This window comes from Scylla paramamosain, chromosome 6, assembly GCF_035594125.1.
Source record: "Scylla paramamosain isolate STU-SP2022 chromosome 6, ASM3559412v1, whole genome shotgun sequence".
NCBI classification, from domain to species: Eukaryota; Metazoa; Arthropoda; class Malacostraca; order Decapoda; family Portunidae; genus Scylla; species Scylla paramamosain.
This window is the reverse complement of record NC_087156.1, coordinates 27,209,497-27,233,496: the sequence shown is the minus strand read 5'-3', so window position 1 is coordinate 27,233,496 and position 24,000 is coordinate 27,209,497. Positions and strand designations below refer to the sequence as shown.

Genomic DNA, 24,000 nt, shown 5'->3' with positions numbered 1-24,000 from the left:
ATTTCTTTTATTTAAATTTGTAATTAAGCTTTATTGCTTTAAAAAATTCTCATGATTTTTAAAAGTGTTTTTATTGCCGTTAAGGTAAATATGTAGCCTTTAGAATTATTTATTGCGCTGTTTAAAGTCGGTTTTTCAACGTTTTATTAATATCAAATTTGTTTATTTTAGGTTGTAACTAACTGCAAATTGTTTGTAAAAATAGTTAAAAATGTTTTAAGTGTTTTGCATTCCTGTTAAGTCAGATTGTGGACTTAATAATTGCTTTTAACCACTTCGAAGTTCCAACATTTTTTCACATTTTTCATTTGAAATTTCTTTATCATTACTGAGGCTTGAAATATTTTGATATTCTAGGTATTTGTTAAAGTATAAAGTCAGAATATGTAAAGTAATCCAGTCTAGGTGCAATATTTCAAAATGCGATTTTCAAAATTAAATGACAACGTACGTATAAACGTATAACGTATAACAGACCCTATGATGTCATCAACCTGCATGGCTCCATCAGACTGACACCCTCGTCTTTCCAGTCTCTTCGTCAATATTTAGCATAATTTACAGTGTTTTCCAGGAGTAACGAGCACACTGTTGGGCTGATTTGTGCATAGATAGTGGTAGATGGTGGATAAGTGTGTAGAGGTAAAGTGGGCGAGCGGTGGTGTGCGGGAGCGAGGCTGCTGCAGCTCTCCACCTGGCCTGTCACTGCTCTTGCCTGTCTACCTGCTTGTTGCTATTGTTGTTGTTGTTGTTGTTGTTGTTGTTGTTGTTGTGTGTGTGTGTGTGTGTGTGTGTGTGTGTGTGTGTGTGTGTGTGAGATGTGTGAGAGAGAGAGAGAGAGAGAGAGAGAGAGAGAGAGAGAGAGAGAGAGAGAGAGAGAGAGAGAGAGAGAGAGAGAGAGAGAGAGAGAGTGTTTCCTATAGGTCAGTGGTTTTTAACCTTTGGGTTGCGAGCCAGCCGATTTCACTGGGTCACCAAGGATATGTACACATTTTTTCCACCAATATACCTATTCAAAATGTTATCAAAATATTAATCCTGTGTATAGAATATCTAAGTCATTAACATTTAAAGTTAAGCAAATCATAGAGACAGACAGTTTAATTGAGATGAAGAAAACACCTACTTTTGCCTTTTAAATCTAATCGTTGGTTGATATTTGAAAAGAGGGGGAAGGGAAGAGACGGGGATGGACAAAGTCGGGAGCTAATGTGTCAGTGTTAAGCCGACGCCGCGTCAGATCTGTTTTCGCTGCTCAACTGGGAACGTGAGGTGCATGACGTGATAGCCTTCATTTATTATTATTATTATTATTATTATCATTATTATTATTATTATTATTATTATTATTATTATTATTATTATTATTATTGTTATTATTATTATTATTTGTAATTGTTGTATATTACTGCTTTTAATAAATATTATATTGGTGCAAGTCATGTGTTTGACTGTGAAGTACATTTACACTTCTAATACTACTAGTACTCCGAATCTACTACTACTACTACTACTACTGCTGCTGCTGCTGTTGCTGTTGCTGCTGCTGCTGCAACAGTTACTAATAGTTATGAAGGTACATGGGTCGCCATGGTCAATCTGGAAAAAAAGATTTTGGGTCACAGCCAAAAAGGTTAAGGACCACTGCTCTAGACTATGATCGGCACGAATGTCTTGTGTCATAATGAATGCGCTTACCTACGGTAGTCTTAGGTTGAAAATCGAGTGTATGATAATCTGTTAGCTATGTTTGAGAAATCATCATTGGCCTCCTTGTTGAGTTCTTGAGATCTGCAGTTCATTCCTAGAAAGCTGGAAAAGTAAACCGGCGATTGGGTCATTAGACTGCGATAGCTACCCAGCGTTGCTATGGTAACGCCGTCAATACTAGGGATAATTCTTCTCTGTTATGAAAAAATATATATATTTTAAATACTTCCTATATTTGACGTCAATGCATATGGTTTGCGATAAATGATGTGTTAACAGTGCTATGAGGAGGTAGAGACGGTGTGAGTGGAGGGGGCAGTCTCTCGGCGAGTTAGCGACGTCAACACAACGTGAAGGATGGCGGGGGGCAGGTTCAGTGTCCGCTGCTTACTTCTCGGCATTTACACCTTTTTCGTATTAAAGGCGTACTGCACAACGCACTGGGTCGTTACTGAAGATGATAAGATTCAGGCACAGGTGAGAAGCACTCATCCCTGGTCTGCACGGGCGTGATATAAGTGCAGTCCGGGCTGTGCTTGGCGTTTTTGACATTTTATACTTGAGATAAATATGCACTTAATTGACTTCATTGTTCTCTAGAGGATATTGTGGAGGCTGTTATGAGATTCATTGCATTCTGATTTCGAACATTTACTGGAAGAAATTCAGGAGAGTGTAAGGAGGCTAGCTGTGACCTGTCACCTGATAGGTGTTTGTGTAAACAAATCACTCTACATTATTACAGCATGCCTTGGACAAATTTGGGACGGTATATCCCAGTTGGTGAACTCCACACTGGTTAAGACATATTTTGTGTATCATTTTGAATGGCTTCTCAACAGTAGGCGTTTATAATTTCTGAAAATTTTACTCAATTCCTCTCCTGGGTGTTCCCCTTAGGGATTGCCACAGCAGATAAACTGGCTCCTGGAATCGATATAAATACGTGACAGTTTTTTGGAAACTGCATCTGTCTAATTTAAAAAATGAGACTATTTTATTTTGATGAATTTTTTTGTTTTAAATTGATAGTAATTGTTTTTCAACTAAATCCTTTGGTTGCCTATTATTGATTTTATTGACGCATATTTAGCTCCTTTATGGTTTTATTAAATGCTTTCATTTAACCACATATGCATTCATCACTCATAGAAAATCATTATTTTGATCAAAATCACACCCACATTTTTCAATAAAAATAAGTAAATATAAAATTCTGCAGCAGCTGCTCCTCACCCTGGCAGGTTCAACTGGCAGATCCCACCTCCCTTCATTCACTGCACATGCCAGCATATGGTAGGCAGTGAAGTTAAAAGACAAACGAATCGATACAATTAATTTTTTTCCTGTTACATGATAATTTCTGACTATTAAGCACACAGAAATGGGTCTCTGACACATTAGTCATTTCAAGAAAAATCAGAGTAACACCTCTGCAGGTTCCCCCCAGTTAGCAATATTTAATGTATACTTGTTACTGAAACCATCTTTAGGTTTGGAACCGACACATTATTGGGTATGTTAGGCTACATTTAGCTAGAGTAAGTTAGATTCAGTTATATTGGTAGCATCATGGAAGCACTGAGAAATTGATCTGAAGGCGGGTCATAAGAAGTTTGTGCTAGGGATTGAACTTCAGCTAGGACACTCATGGAATCAAGAATATGATACTGACTTGTTAGTCCAGGATGATCATCAAAGTCTGAGTGGAGTGTGGTTAGTCTTGACTGTCCTGCTACTATGGCTGTAAGATAAAACTGCAGTTTCATTCAATGTATCTATTTTCTTTATTTTTCCCAATGCAGAACAATCCTGAGGACATGGTTGGAAAGCATGATTATAGGGTGGGGGAAAGCAGGTGCATGCTACTACCTTACACTAATAGGAAGTTTTCCCTCAAGGACGAATTAGACACGCTAATTGCCATATGTCAGTCTCTTGGTCATCTATTAGTGTGGGGCTTACAACTTCCTGACAATAATGAGGAGGGATAACTGGTGTGTTAGGCTGCTAGCTGGGCAGATCAAAATAACTGCCATGCTTTGTTCTTGCCCACTGTCCTTTTTGTCTCATGAATGTGTACTATACAATATTTCTGCTTCTTTGAAATCACAATTTTCAAACTTCTTGATGTATTTTTACCTTTTTGGAATAATGTCAACATCAGCTTGAATTAAGAAAGGGAGAATGATGGGATAAATGTACTTTCAGATGGACTCCATATTCCAGCTGCGGCGGCCATATGACTTCCTGGCACTGGCCCAGCAGGAGCAGCGGGCCATGCAGGTGGAGTCCCTGAAGAGAGAACTTGTGTCCCAAAAGTCACAAATTGATCGTAATGAAGACAAGGTCCGTTGATGTTTATGTTTTTCAGAATTTACTGCCTCTTTTATATTGTGCTTTTTGTTTTATAAACATATCAATTAAACATAATAACTTATTGTGTTGATCTAAAAGGTAGAGATCCATACTTGAATAATGAAATGGTCAGTTTTACAGTGAACTGAATGAAGCCTCTTTAAGTCAGCTTAATATGGTCTCATTCTTTGCTGACTTATTGAAATTCTGAAATCTCGCCAAAAATCCTTGGAAACCCTACATGCAGCCTCAGAGTGTTCAACTTCTTCCCCATTTTCCCTTAGGAGCCTCCCTTTTCATGTTGCTCAGAGGACATAACACGAAAGAGGTGCTGTTGGTTCTGTTTCTTTATCTGATTGAAGGTTATAAGCTTATCCTTTATAACAGCATCTCCCTGAAGTGGTCATATTTTGGTTTCTTTTTGCAGTCTGATCTGCTATTTTTTTTCCTCTCAAGTGTAACTTAATTTTCTTGTACTTATGTATTTTTCTTTGAAAAACTGCATAATATTTCTTTAGTTGTTTCAGTGTTATTGCTGTTAAAAAGGAGCTCACCAATAATCCAATCTTCATTTTCTATGTATAGTCTTTGTAATTTGTTAATTTCTTCCTGTATCTTTGTTATGAGTCCATAAATGAAGACCAGAGGTGACAAATGGATAAATTTCAAACACTAAAAAATTAATCTTGGATTAATTTTTGACAACAGTAACTTCAAAACAACTTAAACTTTTTTTTAATAAAAGAGAGAAAAGCACAAGTAAGATTAAGTGGTATATGAAAGAAACAATAGAGCAGATCAGACCACAAAAAGAGATTGTAAGGAAAACTGTGTCAGGGAGATGCCATTGCAAAGGCTAAATCTTCTGATCTTCAACTAAAACCAGTTCCAGAACCAGCACCATGTCATAGTCAGCATGGTTCTGTCTTACAAAACTTTTGCAGAAATTGCTTTTTTTAGATCATTTAAAAAATTGAATATTATGTGGCCTTTGCTGACTTATGTGGAATTACAACTTCATTTTTTTTATGTAAGAGGGTCACTGGCCAAGGGGAAAAAAAAAAAAAAAGGAAAAAAAAGAGCCTTCCAAATGCCAGTTCCCATAGAGGTCAGATAGCATAATCAAATAAGAGAGGATATGTGTCTTGAAACCTCCCTCTTGAAAGAGTTGGTCATAGGAAGGAGGAAATGCAGATGCAGGCAGAGAGTTTCCAGAGTTTATCAGAGAAAGGGATGAATGATTGAGAATACAGATTAACTCTTGCATTAGAGAGGTGGACAGAATAGGGACAAGAGAAAGAAGAAAATCTTGTGCAGTGAGGCTATGGAAGAAGGAGAGGCATGCAGTTAGCAAGATCAGGAGAGCAGTTAGCATGAAAATAGCAGTAGACGATAGCAAGAGATGCAGCATTGTGGCTATGACAGAGAGGCCAAAAACAGTCAGTTAGAGGAGAGGAGTTGATAAGATAAGCTTTTGATTCCAACCTGTCTAAAAGAGCAGTGTGAGTGGAACCACCCTTACATGTGAAGCATACTCCATACAAGGACAGGTAAGGCCCCTGTACAGAGTTAGCAATTGAGGGGTAAGAAAAAACTGGCAGAGATGATTCAGAACACCTAACTTCTAACTTCATAGAAGCTGTTTTAGCCAGAGATGAGATGTAAAGTTTCCAGTTTAGATTATTAGTAAAGGACAGACCGAGGATGTTCAGTGTAGAAGAGGAGGACAATTGAGTGTCATTGAAGAAGAGGGGATAGTTATCTGGAAGGTTGTGTCAAGTTGAGAGATGGAGGAATTGCATTTTTGAGTCACTGAAGAGTACTAATTTACTCTTTCACAAACAAAAAATTTAGAGAGATCTGAAGTCAGGTTTTCTGGGGCTTTCCTATATGAGGTGTTTACTTCCTGAGGGGTTGGACATCTGCAAGAAGACAAGGAAAAGTGCAGGGTAGTATCATCAGTGTGGGAGTGGATAAGACAAAAAGTTTGGTTTAGAAGATCATTAATGAATAATAGGAAGAGAGTGAGTAAGAGGACAGAACTTAATTGACTTTGGAGAACATTGACTGTCTACCACAACAACACTAGAACAGTCAGAAAGGAAACTTGAGATAAAGTTACAGAGAGAATGATAGAAGCCATAGGAGGGTAATTTGGGAATCAAACCTTTGTGCCAAAATCTATTAAAAGCTTTTGATATGTCTAAAGTAACAGCGAATGATTTACCAAAATCCCTAAAAGAGGATGACCAAGACCCAGTAAGGAGAGTTTACTGACTTATGATAGTTTTACTGTAGTACAAATTTCTTCTGTCTTCAAATATATTTTTTGTATTTCCATGATGTTCCAGAAGGAGCATTACAGTAGTGGAAGCATTGAAGATCCCTAAATGGGAGATTCCCCTTTGACCTCCAAAGAGGAGGCTTGGATGGCCACTTCTTGCCAAAATATAGAGGAGTCTCAGAGGAACCAAAGAGAGATAATAGAAAGACGACTCTTGTTAGGGGAAACTAAGCACCAGACATCAATAAATGGAAGAGAAAGCTATGCAGTGACAGGAAAATCAGCACAGACCAAAAATCCTTCAAGTCAATCCAAGTAAAGCCAGTGTGATCATCTTGGCCTTACTGGTAGTGCATTGCACTTGTGATTGTTGTGAATATCCTGTTAGGAGTTAAATTGGTAATTTGATTGTTGTGAATATCCTGTTAGGAGTTAAATTTCTGATTGGTAATTCATTCTACATTTATATCAGTTTCTTGTTCTGTTAGGAGTTAAATTTCTGATTGGTAATTCATTCTACATTTATATCAGTTTCTTGGTTTTTCCATAATGTTTCAGGGTAAGGCATTATGTTTTACATATATAGTCGTATGCAAAAAAGTTCTATTGTATTTGTAGGACACGCAGTTGGAGGAAAGAATATATCGCACTGATTCTGACTGTGTCTTGGCTGGGCGACCTCTAACAGAGTTTGACCTTTATGCCAGCACAGTGGTTAATATGGAGAGTGCTGGCATCAGGTTTGTGTTTAACTTTACATTCTTCTAGGATGCATTGTTGGTTATATAAGCTGTTTTTTGTGTGAAGATAATGATGATATATATTTTTAGCCTAAATAGTCATTGAGTGTGTTGATGTGTGTTTCATGGGTGAATGTAACAAAGTGTTGTTGGCAGGTTGGAGGAACACCTTGGACCTCCTCCAGGAGAGTCTGAGGCTTTGTTGGAACCTGAGTGTGTCCTTACCTTTGAGCTGCCTTTCTCCATGATGGCCTACGAACACCTTGAGGTATGTAATATTAACATTTTGGTTTTTAGCCCATGTCTGGAGAGACAGTTGCCATTATTGTATTCACACCAGACTATAGAAATGATTTACTCAATTTTGCAATAAAACCAAAACTTGTTGATAAATTGTATGAGAATATCTGCATTATGATCCAAAGCACTCCTAGTTTAAAGGTCATTAAAAGCATGTACTGCTCATATAATAGAAAATTGTCTCTTTTCTAACAGGGTGTGCGTTCCCGAGACAATCTGACGGCCAGCATTGAGGAGGAGCTATCTGCTGTGGGAGGTGAAGGGAATGTGTCTGTGTGGGGTCACCGGGTTGCTGTGGGACTGGCCAAGAATGCCACCTCTTGGGTTCTGTATTCCCTGGCCACTCAGTACTGGAGGGTAAAGGCTGAACCCTATCAGGCTGTAGAGTGTGTGAGGAGGGCACTTCACTTTGCTCCAAGGTGAGGCTGCTTTCCTGAGTTCAATGCCAAATGCCTTCAGTTCTTACATTTGATCATCTGTTTCCTGTAGCATAGCTATAGCTTCATTAAAAAAATAGATTTGTGGATATTTGAAACTGGTGCTGCTGTGTTACCAGTTGTTTGGACATACATAGCTTGTTGGTGATAAAGTACAGTGGTATCTTGACTTATGAGCACCCTAACTGATGAGTTTTTTTTTTTGAGATGTGAACTCACTTGGTCAATTTTTTGCTTTGAGTTGTGAGCCAAAATCCTAGATATGAGAGTGCTTCAGATATACCATTGCTAGTTGGCACAGCAAGCACCACAACATCTGCCCAGCATTCCTCATCTCACTTGTTCACTTCACGTGTTTTATACAACATTTGTTATTTATAAATACATTTTTCTTACTGTAAACCCCATAGTATAATGAACACATATGGGAAGAGGAGAGAGAGGGAGAGAGAGAAAGAGAGAGATAGAGAGAGATAGAGAGAGATAGAGAGAGAGAGAGAGAGAGAGAGAGAGAGAGAGAGAGAGAGAGAGAGAGAGAGAGAGAGAGAGAGAGAGAGAGAGAGAGAGAGAGAGAGAGAGAGAGAGAGAGAGAGACCTTGACCATGGCTGATGATGCAATGCTCTCTCTCTCTCTCTCTCTCTCTCTCTCTCTCTCTCTCTCTCTCTCTCCTCTCTCTCTCTCTCTCTCTCTCTCTCTCTCTCTCTCTCTCTCTCTCTCTCTCTCTCTCTCTCTCTCTCTCTCTGTCTGATGATGGAACATGGAAGTTAGTTACCTTTAAGAAGAAGAAGACCACGGAGAAGGATAAGGAAAGCTCAGAGGAAGTTCCCACTCCCAGGTGTGGAGTCCATGGGAATCTTTTTGGAGATTCCCAGGTGAAGGGCATCCGCTCACACTTGAACAAGTCAAGAATGAGAGGAGTTTGAGTAACATCTCTTCCTGGGAAAGGAAACAAGGATATATGAAGAGAGGTGGAAAAGTCTACTGCTGATAAGTCTGGTGTAGCAATTATTATTGCTAGTGGCAATGACTTATACAAGTGAAGTGGATCAGTAGGGAATTCCACTCCTATTATCCTTGATGTCATGGGTACAGTAGATGACGCAGCATTCAAGGCACATCGTAGAGTCATTGTGGGGATTATCCCCAGACTTCGGTGGCAGGGTGGTGCCTATAGCAGGAACATTGGCATCAATGACTCCCTCAAGTACTTGTGTAGAAAAGAAGATGTAACTTTTGTGGACCCCTATGATGAGTTCTTCGATAGGCCTGACCTCTTCAAGAAAGATGGTGTTCATCTAAATGAAGAAGGTAAAGCCAAGTTGGTAACTCTGGTAAAGAGGGGCTGCTGGGAAGCTGGACTCAGTTCTGGCAATTCTAAGAAGAAGCAGCAGCATGGGTTACAGAAGAAGAACAGAGTCAGCAGTAGGACAGTGCGTCAAGAGGTGCGAGACTAATTCCCAGCTTTCGGGAAACGGGTCAAGTTAGGGATCCCAACTTCATTGGGTTCCCCAAATTCCCTACTCCTCAATGCTCATTCTATAAGAAATAAGTTTCAGGAATTTGTTGCGGTCCTGACATTAGAGAAACCTGATATAGTAGCTATTACCAAGTCGTGGGTACACACTTTGGGAAGAGATTTTGAAGGTGAGTTCCATGTTCTAGGATACCTCATGTACCATCAGGATGGATCGAACAGGGAAGGTGGTGGAGTTATGTTGTACATAAAGGAGTCTCTTAAAGTGTGCATTTCCTTCACATGCCCCAACTACGAGGTGCTAATAGTAGATCTTGATATAGGTCAAGTAGTCTGTAGGGTGCTACTTGTGTACAAACCTCCCCATCAGCTGATTGAAGGGGAGAGGCAATTATACCAAGAGATTGGAGATCTCTTGCAAGACAGAGTATGCATTCTTGTGGGAGATTTCAACAGTAATGTTGACTGGGAAACCAGAGAATCTTCCTTGGCTGGCATGCCACTTCTGGAGTTTGCCAGTGAAAACTTTCTCACTCAGTAGGTAAAGGAGCCTACAAGAGGAGATAACATACTTGACCTTGTTCTCACCACAGAGGACGATATAGTTTCAGACTTAAGGGTAGGTGAGGAGCTTGGTAGCAGTGACCACAAAATGATTAGATTTGTTCTCAAAGTACCAGATGCTGCAGTAAGAGTGGATCAACCTGTGAAACATGATTTTTGAAGGGCAGACCTCTCCAGTCTCCATTCTGCTTTACATGACCTAAAGATAAAAGAGGCAGCTGACGTGGAATCAATTTAGAGCTTTTTTAAAGATGATTTCATGCAGAAGCAGGCTACTTTCGTTCCTCTGAAATCTGTTCGTGGGGCTTCTAGGAAACCGAAATGGCTCAGCCATTTACTCGAATGGGACACAAGGCGAAAGAGGATGGTGTACCATCAAGCAAAAGTGACTGGTAACTTTGGAAAGTATAACCAGCTTAAAAGAAGAATAAAAAGTAGGATTTGTTCTGCTAAACGCAATGAGGAGTTAAGGATAGAGCGGCTCTGTAAGAAGAACCCCAAGGAGTTTTTTTAGTTATGTTAATAGTTGAAAACCAATCTCCAGGAGGATTGGCCCTCTGGAGAGCGACAGCGGGACTCTTGTGTTCCTCTGATGAGAAAAATGCAATCCTGTTGAACGAATACTTTTCGTCAGTTTTTACTGTAGGAAACTATCATTACGACCCAGAGCCAGGTGTAGTCCATCAGGGTGGTAGTATAAACTCTATTAGATGCACAGTAGAAGAGGTATCTAAGAAGATAGACAATCTGGATAGCTACAAAGCTCCGGGAACTGATGGATTTCTGCCGAGAGTATTGAAGGAAGTCTGAGACGAAATCTCTCCTCATCTCATGACTATCTTTAACAAATCTCTTGAAACAGGTGTCATTCCCCAAGACTGGAGGGAAGCTAATGTTACTCCTCTCTTCAAGAAGGGCGATACTAGCAAACCTGGAAACTACCGACCAGTCAGTCTGACATCAGTGGTAGGAAAACTCCTGGAGAGTATGATTGTAGATAAACTAGCTGGTCATCTAGAGGGTAACAAATTACTTAAAAATTCTCAACATGGCTTTCAGTGGCATCATTCATGTCTCACAAACTTGCTCAAGTTCTTTCATGAGGTGTTCACCAAGCATGACAGGTGTAAGGCAGTAGACGTAGATGTACATGGATTTTCAGAAGGCCTTTGATAAGGTACCCTTCAAGCAATTAATGTTGAAAGTCTGTGCCTTAGGTATTCAGGGTGAAATAAGTCATTAGATAGAGAACTGGTTAAGGGAGAGAAGACAAGATGGTGATCAACTCTCAGGTTTGTGGGTGGGCTCTGGTTACGAGTGGAGTTACACGAAGCTAGGATCAGATGTTTCGACTCCGGAGAAAGTAGAACAACTTCAGCTTGATCTCCAAAAGCTGGGAGAGTGGTCAGACAAATGGCAGATGCCATTTAATGCAGCCAAGTGCAAGGTCATTCACATTGGGTACCGCAATCCCCAATCTGAGTACTTTCTTAAGGAAAAGGCTCTGGAGAGCACTGTGTCTGAGAAAGACTTGGGTGTATTTATTATCAATGACCTCAAGTTCTCGAAGCAGTATATAGCTGTAGAGAAGGAGGCTCAGAAACTTTTAGGCTACATAAAGAGATAGTTTGGATATCAGAACAAAGAAATAGTATTATCACTGTACAACTCTCGTTCGTCCACATTTGGAATACACAGTTCAGTTTTGGAGTTCTTACCGTAAAGACATCACAAGGCTGGAGAGAGTACAGGCCAGGGTGACCAAACTGATTCCTGAGCTTAGACATGTGTTATACATATCGCCTAAAGAAGTTGAACCTCTTCTCACTGAAGACCAGAAGGCTTCGTGGTCAGCTCATAGAGGTATTTAAGATACTTCGAGGTTTTGACAACGTGGACTGCAGGTGCTCGTTCCAGCTGAGTTAGGGGTGTACTTGTAACAATAGCTACAAACTTGGACTGAAGTGTTACATCATAGATCTTTGTGGGAACTTCTTTTCCTACAAAATCTGCATGGAATGCACTTCCCTTAGATGTCATCAATAGTGACTCTGTAGAGCAGTTCAGGACCCGACTCAACAAGGTGTTGCCTAGGTTGTAGACTCGATTTCGCCTGGGCATGTGTTTCTAACTTGTTTGATTTTCTTTCAGTACTCCCTTGTATGGGTCATAAGGCCTTCTGGAGTACTTCTCTTCCTTGTAACTCTCTCTCTCTCTCTCTCTCTCTCTCTCTCTCTCTCTCTCTCTCTCTCTCTCTCTCTCTCTCTCTCTCTCTCTCTCTCTCTCTCTCTCTCTCTCTCTCTCTCTCTCTCTCTCTCTCTCTCTCTCAGATAAGTTAACACACACACACACACACACACACACACACACACACACACACAGAGAGAGAGAGAGAGAGAGAGAGAGAGAGAGGAGAGAGAGAGAGAGAGAGAGAGAGAGAGAGAGAGAGAGAGAGAGAGAGTTGCATCATCAGCCATTGTCAAGGTTATTCACTGGCTGTTGCACAGCCACAATTCATCTCTCAAGCATGCATTTGACTGTATGTCAGCCAACTCTCCTGCATTTAAAGACCTAGTATGGTCATAAAATAAAGCAAGTATTTGATAATTTTGAAATGTGCTGTAATTTGTGAAGTTTTATAGAATAAAATAAGTGTTCGATACCCTTAAGGGGCGCAACTGGATGAGTTTACCTTAAAAAATGAGTTTTCTGTATTTCTCCATATTCTCTTAGATTCAGGCAAGATGTTTCTAGGGAAAAGTTTAAATGCCATCAACGCATTCATTTGAATGCGTTGATGGCATTTAAAGAGCACTTGATGAGTGCGCTGGCCTTTTAAATATACTCTTTTACTAGTGTTGATGTTCTAGGTCTCATGAAAGCTAGAAACATGGGGTTTTTGCAGTTTTATTTTTGAGGCCTCTTACACCTGGTAGCCTAAAGGCGGGCAGCGGGTGGATGGATTGGCTGTCAAGATCACACAGTCAGGTTGACCATTGACAGCCTCAGTGCTGCCTTGCTGCCAAAACACGTGTAGCGGTGTGTTGCTTTTGCCTTCATTGCTTTGTTGAATTTCTGAGCACAATGCCTAAAAGCAAGATATGGAAGATGAGGCAACAATGTAGTATAGCAGCTCGACAGCTGTAGCTTGCCAGAAGAGCAACCACCACCACCACCACCAGAATCTCTGCCACGATGTCACCTGCAGCAACCCATCAACACCTACCACTACTTCTTCCATGTACACCTCCATCTCCAGGTGTGATATCATAGACGAATGTACTGCTGAATAGTACACAGCTGCGAAGTCTCTTCAGCAACATGATCTGTGGCAAATGCATGAAGGATGTCGAGGTTGTCGTCAATAAGAAGGGGATGAACTCGGAATGCTCTGTCATTTGTTCATGCGAGACTCCCAGGACTGCAGCACTGCCAACCGTGTCATCTTTTAACACCTGTCTGCCAAGGATGTCATACAGCATAGTCTCTGTCCTCCTGGAGAAGAGTCTTGGTGCTTCTTGCAGAGGGCAGAGGCTCTGGGGAAGGAGCCAGAGCCTCACAGCACCAAGAAGCTCTACCTGTCCAACATCCCTGGTGAGAAGCTGGAGCTTGTAAAGGGGTTTACAAAGACCTTGCAAATCCAGCACTGCTGCAGAAGTGCCTCTCTGGATGCATCCAGAATCCAAATGAGAGTCTACACTCAAAAGTCTGGAGGGAGGTGTCAAAGGAAAAATATGCTGGACTGCACAGGACTCAGTTTGTGTCTCAGATGACAATCTGGGAGCACAATTTTGGATACTCTATGAGTCCAATTTGCTGCAGTGCATTGGATCTGGAGTGTCTAACCCCATCACTAAAGCACAAGAGAGAAGAGATAAGGAAAGAAAGAGGCACCAAACACCAAGACACAAAAAGAAAACAAAAGCAGGAGAGGATACACAGCAGGAAACCCAGACTGGAAGGAAGAGGAAGAGACTAACAGATACACCATACCAGGCTGGCGCACACTAATAGTTGGTACAAATGTCCTATCTTGCCCCCATATAATTTGTAAATTTTTTTTATTGTTAGTAAATGTAAGTAAAACTTTAAATGCGTTTTTCTCAAAACTAAAAATTTTTTACTTCAAATGAGTATACCTCAAAAATTTATCAACCAATTTTCAGTCTGTTTTCTTTTTTCAGTAGAGAAAAGAAAGGAAAAAAATCTCTACCCAAATCATTGCTCTAACTCAAAATCCAAATTTTTAAATTGAATAATCATTAAGAAAAAAATCAAGAAAAAACAGTGTACAAAAACAAAAATTTGTAAAATCTAATTTTTGTCTGATCTACAAACTTTGGGTCAGGATTGTAGTACAATACTTGATCTAACTACTGTGTCAAGCAAAAAGACGTAAGGTAAGTTTCTTCATAGATTAGCTCATTAAAAAAAAAAAAAAAGAAAATGGATTATAACTCAAAAACCACTGACTTTTGGAGAAACAACACTTTGACCAAAAATAATGTACATTCAGAACTGTATTGTGTGTAAATATATCAGCTTGATTGGGTAAGAAATAATTGAGATAGCATTTTTGCCAGTTGTGCCCCTGAAAAGGGTCATTATACCCAAAATTCAGTAAACTGTATTAAAAACCCATAACAAAGAAATTGGGGGATGGAACAGATTAATGGCATTTCAATTCATTTAAAAGGGAAAATTGATTTGACACATGAGCAAATGAGTTACGAGTTATGTCACGGAACGAATTAAACTCGTAAGTCAAGGTACCACTGTACTTCCATAGTGCTCATAAGCATGTTTTAAGCTGCTTTTAACTTTAAATTTAGGGGTTTATTGTTTCTTTAAATATGAGTTACTGTAGAGCAGTGAAAAGTGTTTGCACATGACAGGCTTAAATAATGGAGAGCATTTCTCAATAAATAATAGGTAATGTGGCATTGAGGATCTCTGCTGGAGGTTTGTTCACATCTGGTCAGGTCAGATCTGGTTTATTACAGGATAAAAATGTAAAGAAAACTTCAAGGAGACAGTATGACAGTATGACAGTCTTGTTTAACATGCCTACCTATATTCACTGTTATCCCTATATCACCCTTGTTATATTCCCTGTGTCACTTAAATGACTATCATATCACCATCTTGATTTATGATTCTTTAACAAATGTAAATTTTAAGCTTTGATTTATGTTTTTAAGGAATATTTTGCATCACTTGCAAACTTTTTTGTTATTTTCTTTTCTGACTCTAACAGACTTGTATTCTTTTTTGTAATATGAAGATCATAACTGCTTAGCATGGAGTCTGACCAGTGCCAAATATAATTTTAATATTACTTTAGGACTTTACTTTTAATACTTCCAATAATGAATCCTAATGTTTGCTTATCTTTATTTTTAATCTTTTGAAATGGATATCTGAGCTGCTTGTAATTCTTAAGCCTTGTTCACTCTCTGATCTTACTGAGTCTTTATTTTGTCATTTATTTACTTTTTGAAATTATTGTGTATCTATTATGTGGTTTCCTCTATCAACAAGTCTAGCTGCAGGGCACTTGCAGTTGAATCTGATCTGGTCTGACTCATGTTGATGGCAAATGTACAAATTTTTGCTACCAACTCCTTTATGTAATTCATTAATGTATATTCAAAATAACATTGGTCCTAAACCTGATCCCTGTGGTGTCCTATTAATTGCTTGGCCCCACTTAGATTTGGGACAACAGTAGAAGCCAGTTCTACTGTAGGTCTCTGATGAGGAAAGACCCAGGTATGCTGCAGTGTCAGTCAGTGAAGGAATGCCTTTGGATGTGTGTGTGTGTGTGTGTGTGTGTGTGTGTGTGTGTGTGTGTGTGTGTGTGTGTGTTTTGCCATATCTCATAGGGAAAGTTAATCTAGTATAGAGAGATGATTTTCTATGCTAGCATCTAGAAGGCATTCCTGTTGCTGACAATCATCACAAAAGGACTATAAATCTTTCATTTTCTCTTCTTTTAATATCTGTTTGTTCAAAATGTGATATGATATCTGCAAATAAAATGTACATTATGCATGTTTCCCTCCAGACACTTTCGATACATCCCAAAAGTTCACCTAGGCAACATCCTGCACCGAGCACGCCGGTCTGATGAGGCAGTGCTGGTCCTTCATGCTGCCATTGACCACTTCCGTAACTCACCCATGGCCCACATCACCCTAGGCAATGTGTATGCAACATTGGCCTTCTATAATGTGTGAGTTTCTGTGTTGAAGGATGTTCTGATTATAGCTGATAAAAAGCCTGTAAATATTTTTCATTTGGAACTCATTAAGAAAGAGTTAATGGTAGTCTGTAATCAGCACCCCATATTTGTCAGTGCCAGTTATGCCTATTGTGCCATTTTATATATGTTCACAAAGGAAAGAATTTATTCCACTACATTCATCCTTATTATGTATTATTTTGATGCACATAGTGACTTATCTGTTGCCCAATGTAACATTTCATATACTGGTGGGTCTAACAGCATTAGGCAGAGATTCAGTTTATACCAGACATATTATTGTTTGATATGAACTAGTGTCATGCTAAATACCCTTGCATGATTTTTCCCTTTCTTTTGACTGGCTTTTTTTTTTTTTTTTTTTTTTTTTTTTTTTTTTTTTTTGTAGGAGGGGCACCGGCCAAGGGCAACAAAAGTGGGGAAAAAAAAAAAAAAGGCCCACTGAGGTACCGGTTCCCTTACAGAGTTAAAAGTGTTAGTCAAAAATACAGGATAAGTGTCTTGAAATTTCCCTCTTGAAAGAGTTCAAGTCATTGGAAGGTGGAAACACAGAAGCAGGCAGGGAGTTTCAGAGTTCACTAGAGAAAGGGATGGATGACTGAGAATACAGGTTAACTCTTGCACTAGAGAGGTGGACAGAATATGGGGAAGAGAAAGAAGAAAGCCTTGTGCAGTGAGGCTGCAGGAGGAGGGGAGGCATGCAGTTAGCAAGATCAGAAGAGCAGTTGGCATGAAAAATAGCTGTAGAAGATAGCAAGAGATTCAACATTGTGGTAATGAGAAAGAGACTGAAAACAGTCAGTTAAAGGAGAGGAGTTGATAAGACACAAAGCTTTTGATTCCACTTTGTTTAAAAGAATGTTATGAGTGGAATCTCCCCATACATGTGAAGCATACTCCATACATGGATGATAAGGTCCCTGTACAGAGATAGCAGCTGAGGGGGTTAAGAAAAATTGGCAGAGGTAACACAGAATGCCTAACTTCATAGAAGCTGTTTTAATTAGAGATGATATGTGAAGTTTCCAGTTTAGATTATAAGTAAAGGATAGACCGAGGATGTTCACTGTAGAAGAGGGGGACAATTGAGTGTCATTGAAGAAGAGTGGATAGTTTTTGAGGCATTGAACAATACTAAGTTTGCTCTGCCCCAATGAGAAATTTTAGAGAGATCAGAAGCCAGGTGTTCTGTAGTTTTCCTGCATGAAGCTGTTTACTTCTTGAAGGGTTGGATGTTGATGAAAGGATGTGGAAAAGTGCAGGGTGGTATCATTTGTGTAGGAGTGGATAGGACAAGAAGTTTGGTTTAGAAGATCATTGATGAATAATAGAAAGAGAGTGCAAGACTCTCTCAAAAGCTTTTGGTATGTCTAAGGCAACATCAAAAGTTTTACCAAAATCTCTAAAAGATGATGACCAAGACCCAGTAAGGAAAGCCAGATCAGCAGTAGGGCAGCCTTGATGGAACCCATGCTGGCAATCAGATAGAAGGTTGTGAAGTGATAGATGTTTAAGAATCTTCCTGTTGAGGATAGATTAAAAAACTTCAGATAGTCAGAAATTAAAGCTGTAGGATGGTAGTTTGAGGGATTAGAATGGTCACCCTTTTTTAAGAACAGGCTGAATGTAAGCAAACTTCCAGCAAGAAGGAAAGGTAGATGTTGATAGACAGAGTTGAAAGAATTTTGACTAGGCAAGGTGCAAGCATGGAGGCATAGTTTCAGGGAGCAATAGGAGGGACCCTATCAGGTCCATAAACCTTCTGAGGATTAACTCAGTGAGGGCATGGATAACATCATTGCAAAGGATTTTAATAGGTAGCATGAAGTAGTCAGAGAGTGGAGGAGAGGGAGGAACAAGCCCTGAATCATCCAAGGTAGTGTTTTTTACAAAGGTTTGAGTGAAGAGTTCTGCTTTAGAAATTGATGAGATGGCAGTGATGCCATCTGGTTGAAATAAAGGAAGGATAGATGAAGAGGCAAAATTATTGGAGATGTTTTTGGCTAGATGCCAGAAGTCATGAGAGAAGTTAGATTTTAAAAGAATTTGACACTTTTTATTAATGAAGGAGTTTTTGGCTAGTTGGAGAACAGACTTGTCATGATTTCAGGCAGAAATATAAAGTGCATGAAATTCAGGTGATGGAAGGCTCAAGTACCTTTTGTGGGCCACCTCTCTATCATGTATAGCATGAGAACAGGCTGTGTTAAACTAAGGTTCGGAAGGCTTAGGTTGAGAGAAAGAGTGAAGAATGTATGCCTCCATGCCAGACACTATCACCTCTGCTATGCATTTAGCACATGAGAGATGGGTCTCTGACACAGAAGCAGTAGTCATTCCAAGGAAAATCAGCATTATACCTCCTCAGGTAACCCCAACTAGCAGTGGCAAAACATTAGAGGCACCTCTGCTTTGGGGGATCCTGAGGAGGGAATGGAGCAATAGGACAAGATACAGATATAAGATTGTGGTCAGAGGAGCCCAACTGAGAAGATAGGGTAATAGCATGAGCAGAAGGATTAGAGGATAGGAAAAGGTCAAGAAAGTTGGGTGTATCTCCAAGACTGTTAGGAATATGAGCAGGGTGTTGCACCAATTGCTCTAGGTTGTGGAGGATAGCAAAGGCTAGTTCACCAGGATGGTCAGTCAAGGGAGAGGAAAGCCAAAGCTGGTGGTGAATGTTAAAGTCTCCAAGAATTGAGATCTCTGCAAAAGGGAAGAGAGTCAGAATGTGCTCCACTTTGGAAGTTAAGTAGTCAAAGAATTTCTTATAGTCAGAGGAGTTAGGTGAGAGGTATACAGTGCAGATAAATTTAGTTTGAGAGTGACTCTGTACTTGTAGCCAGATGGTGGAAAACTTGGAAAATTCAAGAGTGCGGGCATGAGAACAGCTTAAATCATTGTGCACGTAGATGCAACATCCAGTTTTGGATTGAAAGTGTGGATAAAGAAAGTAAGAGGGAACAGAAAAGGAGTTACTGTCAGTAGCCTCAGACACCTGTGTTTCAGTGAGGAAAAGAAGACGAGGTTTAATAGAGGAGAGGTGGTGTTCTACAGATTGAAAATTAGATCTAAGACTGCAAATATTGCAGAAGTTAGTGAAGAAAAGTTAAGGAGGGTGTCAAGACACTAAGGGCTGATACTAGAAGAGCAGTCTGACCTGGGGACATTTATGATGCTCTCCCCAGAGAGGCATAGCTCATTGGGTCATTCTGTGTGTGGTTTTGGCTGTGTTATGGGAGAAGTACATGTTTTAGGAACAATCATGTTAGGAAGGGTTTGAGTGTTCTGTAGTATTTGTGTATATCCGTTTACTTGCTGGTGCAGTTTTAATGAAATTTCCTTTTGTGGCAGTGATGTCTCTTTATAACTTTGGTTTTCTTTTTATAACAGATCCGTGTTGTGCTTTGAAAATGCTCTATATATGTCTCCAGGAGATCAGAGTTTGCGGCGAAGAAAGCATGCAGTTCTATGCCACTCTAAGTTGGAGGCAGCGCTGGAGAACCAACACCAGTGAGTAGCTCAGGCAGGAAGATGATGCTTAACAGAAGTAATAGACTGATTTATTCACTGTGGTAAGGAGATAAGGTGAAGCTGCGTGCTCCATGGCCACGTCGGAAGAATAATGTCTCTATTCCTTGTTTGTTATAAAATGCATCAAGTACACAGTGAGTGTACTAGGAACGTTATTTTCAATCTTGCAAGGAGACTGCAATGGAACAAGATGTGATACATTGTCTTGATTACATGTCCTAAGGGGGAATATTAGCCTGGTATATAGAAAAATATACATAGTAGATGCTTCGAAAACTATTATGTGACTGGAGTGTATCACATTTCTGGTAGATCTGTGGGACTGTGTAGTACACTTACTACATGTATTTACTGTATAGATTATGTCTACAGTGTACACATGTGAGAAAGATCTGGATGTGAGCTAAATCAAAGATGTAGGATCATAGTAGCCAAAAGTACCTCAAAGGCACCTATAGTATGAATAGAATGAACATTGAGCTGCCATTGGATGATGGTGACTGGCACCTCAGTGGGCATTTTCTAACTTTTTTGTAGCCCTTGACCAGAATCCCGTCTTACATAAAGAAGAAAAGTGTTGAAAATGGCTTTTATAAAATGAAAAATAATTTGGATCCAGCTAACATTTTTGTTTGCAGTCAACATAAAAAGATGAACTTTGTGATTGTAATCTCCAGATTATTAATATAGTTATATATATATATATATATATATATATATATATATATATATATATATATATATATATATATATATATATATATATATATATATATATATATATATATATATATATATATATATATATATATATATATATATATATATATATATATATATATATAACTATATTAATAATCTGGAGATTACAATCACAAAGTTCATCTTTTTATGTTGACTGCAAACAAAAATGTTAGCTGGATCCAAATTATTTTTCATTTTATAAAAGCCATTTTCAACTTTTTTTCTTTATGTAAGATGGGATTCTGGTCAAGGGCTACAAAAAAGTTAGAATATATATATATATATATATATATATATATATATATATATATATATATATATATATATATATATATATATATATATATATATATATATATATATATATAATATATAATATATATAATATATATATATATATATATATATATATATATATATATATATATATATATATATATATATATATATATATAATATATATATATATATATATTATATTATATATTATATTATATATATATTATATTATATATATATATATATATATATATATATATATATTATATATATATATATATATATATATATATATATATATATATATATATATATTATATATAATATATATATATATATATATATATATATATATATATATATATATATTATATATATATATATATATATATTATATATATATATATTATATTTTATATATATATATATATATATATATATATATATATATATATATATATATATATATATATATATATATATATATTATATATATATATATATATATATATATATATATATATATATATATATATATATATATATATATATATATATATATATATATATATATATATATATATATATATATATATATATATATTATAACTAGATTGATAATTGACATAGTGAGAAAACTGCTCCGAATATAATTTTGTGGATGGAAATGAAAAGTGAAGTGAAAGTGAGTTTACTTGTGTTTTGATAGTACAGTATCCTTTTATTGATGCAGGTCACTCCAGAGAACATTAGGGGAGTTAAGGGACTACCAGAAGCGTCATGAGGAGTGGTTGTCGTTGCAGCAAAAATTGCTTCTGGAACAGGCAACACCAGAAATGAAATTAGAATCTCGGTTGGAGTATGAAGAACAGAAAATAAGGGAAAGCACTGATGGAAGAGGTGGGTGAACCAGCACAGCTAATGATAACCTTCTGTCAATTGTGTTTCTTGCTGTTTATCTATTCCATTTGACTCTTTAACAATCTACTGCAGTGGTTACACCATGAAACTCCATGGTTTCACTTGTTCCTGTTTGTACACCTCATCTATACATACTTTAGCCTTCTCACTTTGTATATATTCCTCTCTTTTGTGTGTAATTCTCTTTCTATTTTTACAGGTAATTGGGCTACCTTAGAATAGTGTCATACATATTGATATTGTGATGTTATTCATGTTCTCTTACTCAAGCAGGCTAAGATAATATTCATTATTTATCTATTCATTTATTAATTTTAAGTGAGAAGAGAAGTGCTGTGGAGCAAGAAATTTTGTTTTCTATGTTGAATGGTACCAGCCAATGGCAACAAAACTGTAATAAAAAAAGGCCCACTGAGATGCTAGTTCCCAAACAGAATCAAAAGTTGTAGTCAGAAATTACAGGATAAGTGTCTTGAAACCTCCTTCTTGAAAGAGTTCAAATCATAGAAGGGTGGAAATACAGAAGCAGGCTGGGAATTCCAGAGTTTAGCAGAGAAAGGGATGAATGATTGAGAATACAGGTTAACTCTTGCATTAGAGAGATGGACAGAATAGGGGTGAGAGAAAGAAGAAAGCCTTGTGCAGCAAGGCCACAGGAGGAGGGGAGGCATGCAGTTAGCAAGATCAGAAGAGCAGTTCGCATGAAAATAGTGATAAAAGATACCAAGAGATGCAATTTTGCATCGATGGGAAAGAGGCTGAAGACAGTCAGTTAGAGGAGAGGAGTTGATAAGACAAAAAGCTTTTGATTCCACCCTCTCTAAAGAGTGCTATGAGTGGGAATCCCATACATGTGAAGCATACTCCATACATGGATGGATAAGGCCCTTGTACAGAGTTAGCAGCTGGGGAGGGTAGAAAAACTAGCAGACGACTCAGAACACCCAACTTCATAGAGGCTATTTTAGCTAGAGATGAGATGTGGTTTCCAGTTTAGATTATAAGTAAAGGACAGACTGAGGATGTTCACTGTAGAAGAGGGGGACAGTTGAGTGTCATTGAAGAAGAGGGGATAGTTGTCTGAAAGGTTGTGTTGAGTTGATAGATAGATGAATTGAGTTTGCTTTGCCCCAATCAGAAATGGAGGAATTGAGTTTGCTCTGTCCCAATCAGAAACTTTAGAGAGATTGGAAGTCAGGTGTTCTGTGGCTTCCATACGTGAACTGTTTACTTCCAGAAGGATTGCGTGTGATTGGGGACAAATGTAGAACATTTGTAAGTGCATCATTGGGTTATGGCTTCAAGATTATAGATTTACCCATATCTCATGCAATGGGCTGATTGGGTCAGGTGCTGGACAGGAAAAGAGTGAGACAACAGAAACAAGCTAGTTTTGCTGTAGAACCCTGGTGTGAATAGGCCTGTGTGTGATGCATAACTAATCATAATGCAGTGTGGTTGGTGAGATGTGCTTCTTTAGCCCAGAGTCATATATATATATATATATATATATATATATATATATATATATATATATATATATATATATATATATATATATATATATATATATATATATATATATATATATATATATATATATATATATATATATATATATATATATATATATATATATATATATATATATATATATATATATATATATATATATATATATATATATATATATATATATATATATATATATATATATATATATATAATGTGTGTATTGTGTGTAATAAACTTCAATATTTTCAGGGCAAGACTGTTTTCAGTACCAGCAAGATGGACACACATTCCTCAGCTGCAATATGAGGAGAGATCAGCTGGAGCAGCGAGGTTCCCCATCAGAGCTGTTGTTGGATCTCCAAAGTCTTTTGCATACAGTGGAGTCTGAAGCACTGAGGCTGGGCCAACATGTGCTGAAGAGGAAACCATTGCTGATGTCACAGATGCCTCAGATTACACCCCTTCATCCTGCTAAAACTTATAGGTACAGGAAGTGTGACAGTTGACAAAAATAATTACATTTTATATCTTCACAATAAGCTCCATCATCAACCTTATAACTATAAATGGCTCTTGTCATTGATCTTTGCACAAAGAGTTCTAGTATTGGTAGGAATGTAGTTTCTAAATTCTCAGTGGACCCTGTTTGAGCTGCACATTTAGTAGTTCCTGTGGCTGTTGCACATGATGACACCACAGTGCACTTGTACTGCTGTTTTGGTTGTAAGAGATAACATGCCCTATACTCAGGTTGCATTTTGAACCTGGTGTAGTTACATTTAGCATGTTTCAGCATGAAAAGTCTCATATATATATATCTAGGAAGACAGAAAGGTGGACTAGATGAGCAAGAGGCATGTCCGTGAGGAATGTC

General features: G+C 38.0%; 1 protein-coding gene across 1 annotated transcript in view; it reads left to right on the top strand.

Annotated features, from left to right (window-relative positions):
- Positions 1 to 2,026: 2,026 nt before the first annotated feature.
- The window catches only part of LOC135101546 (tetratricopeptide repeat protein 17-like), a 37,376-nt gene continuing 15,402 nt past the window's right edge, over positions 2,027 to 24,000 (top strand). The window contains exons 1-9 of the mRNA XM_064005641.1: positions 2,027 to 2,187; positions 3,922 to 4,059; positions 6,971 to 7,092; positions 7,249 to 7,360; positions 7,588 to 7,811; positions 15,936 to 16,103; positions 19,527 to 19,646; positions 21,424 to 21,590; positions 23,376 to 23,610. Of these exons, the coding sequence (XP_063861711.1) occupies positions 2,068 to 2,187; positions 3,922 to 4,059; positions 6,971 to 7,092; positions 7,249 to 7,360; positions 7,588 to 7,811; positions 15,936 to 16,103; positions 19,527 to 19,646; positions 21,424 to 21,590; positions 23,376 to 23,610 (1,406 nt within the window). The 5' untranslated portion in view covers positions 2,027 to 2,067. The remainder of the gene's footprint in view (positions 2,188 to 3,921; positions 4,060 to 6,970; positions 7,093 to 7,248; positions 7,361 to 7,587; positions 7,812 to 15,935; positions 16,104 to 19,526; positions 19,647 to 21,423; positions 21,591 to 23,375; positions 23,611 to 24,000) is intronic.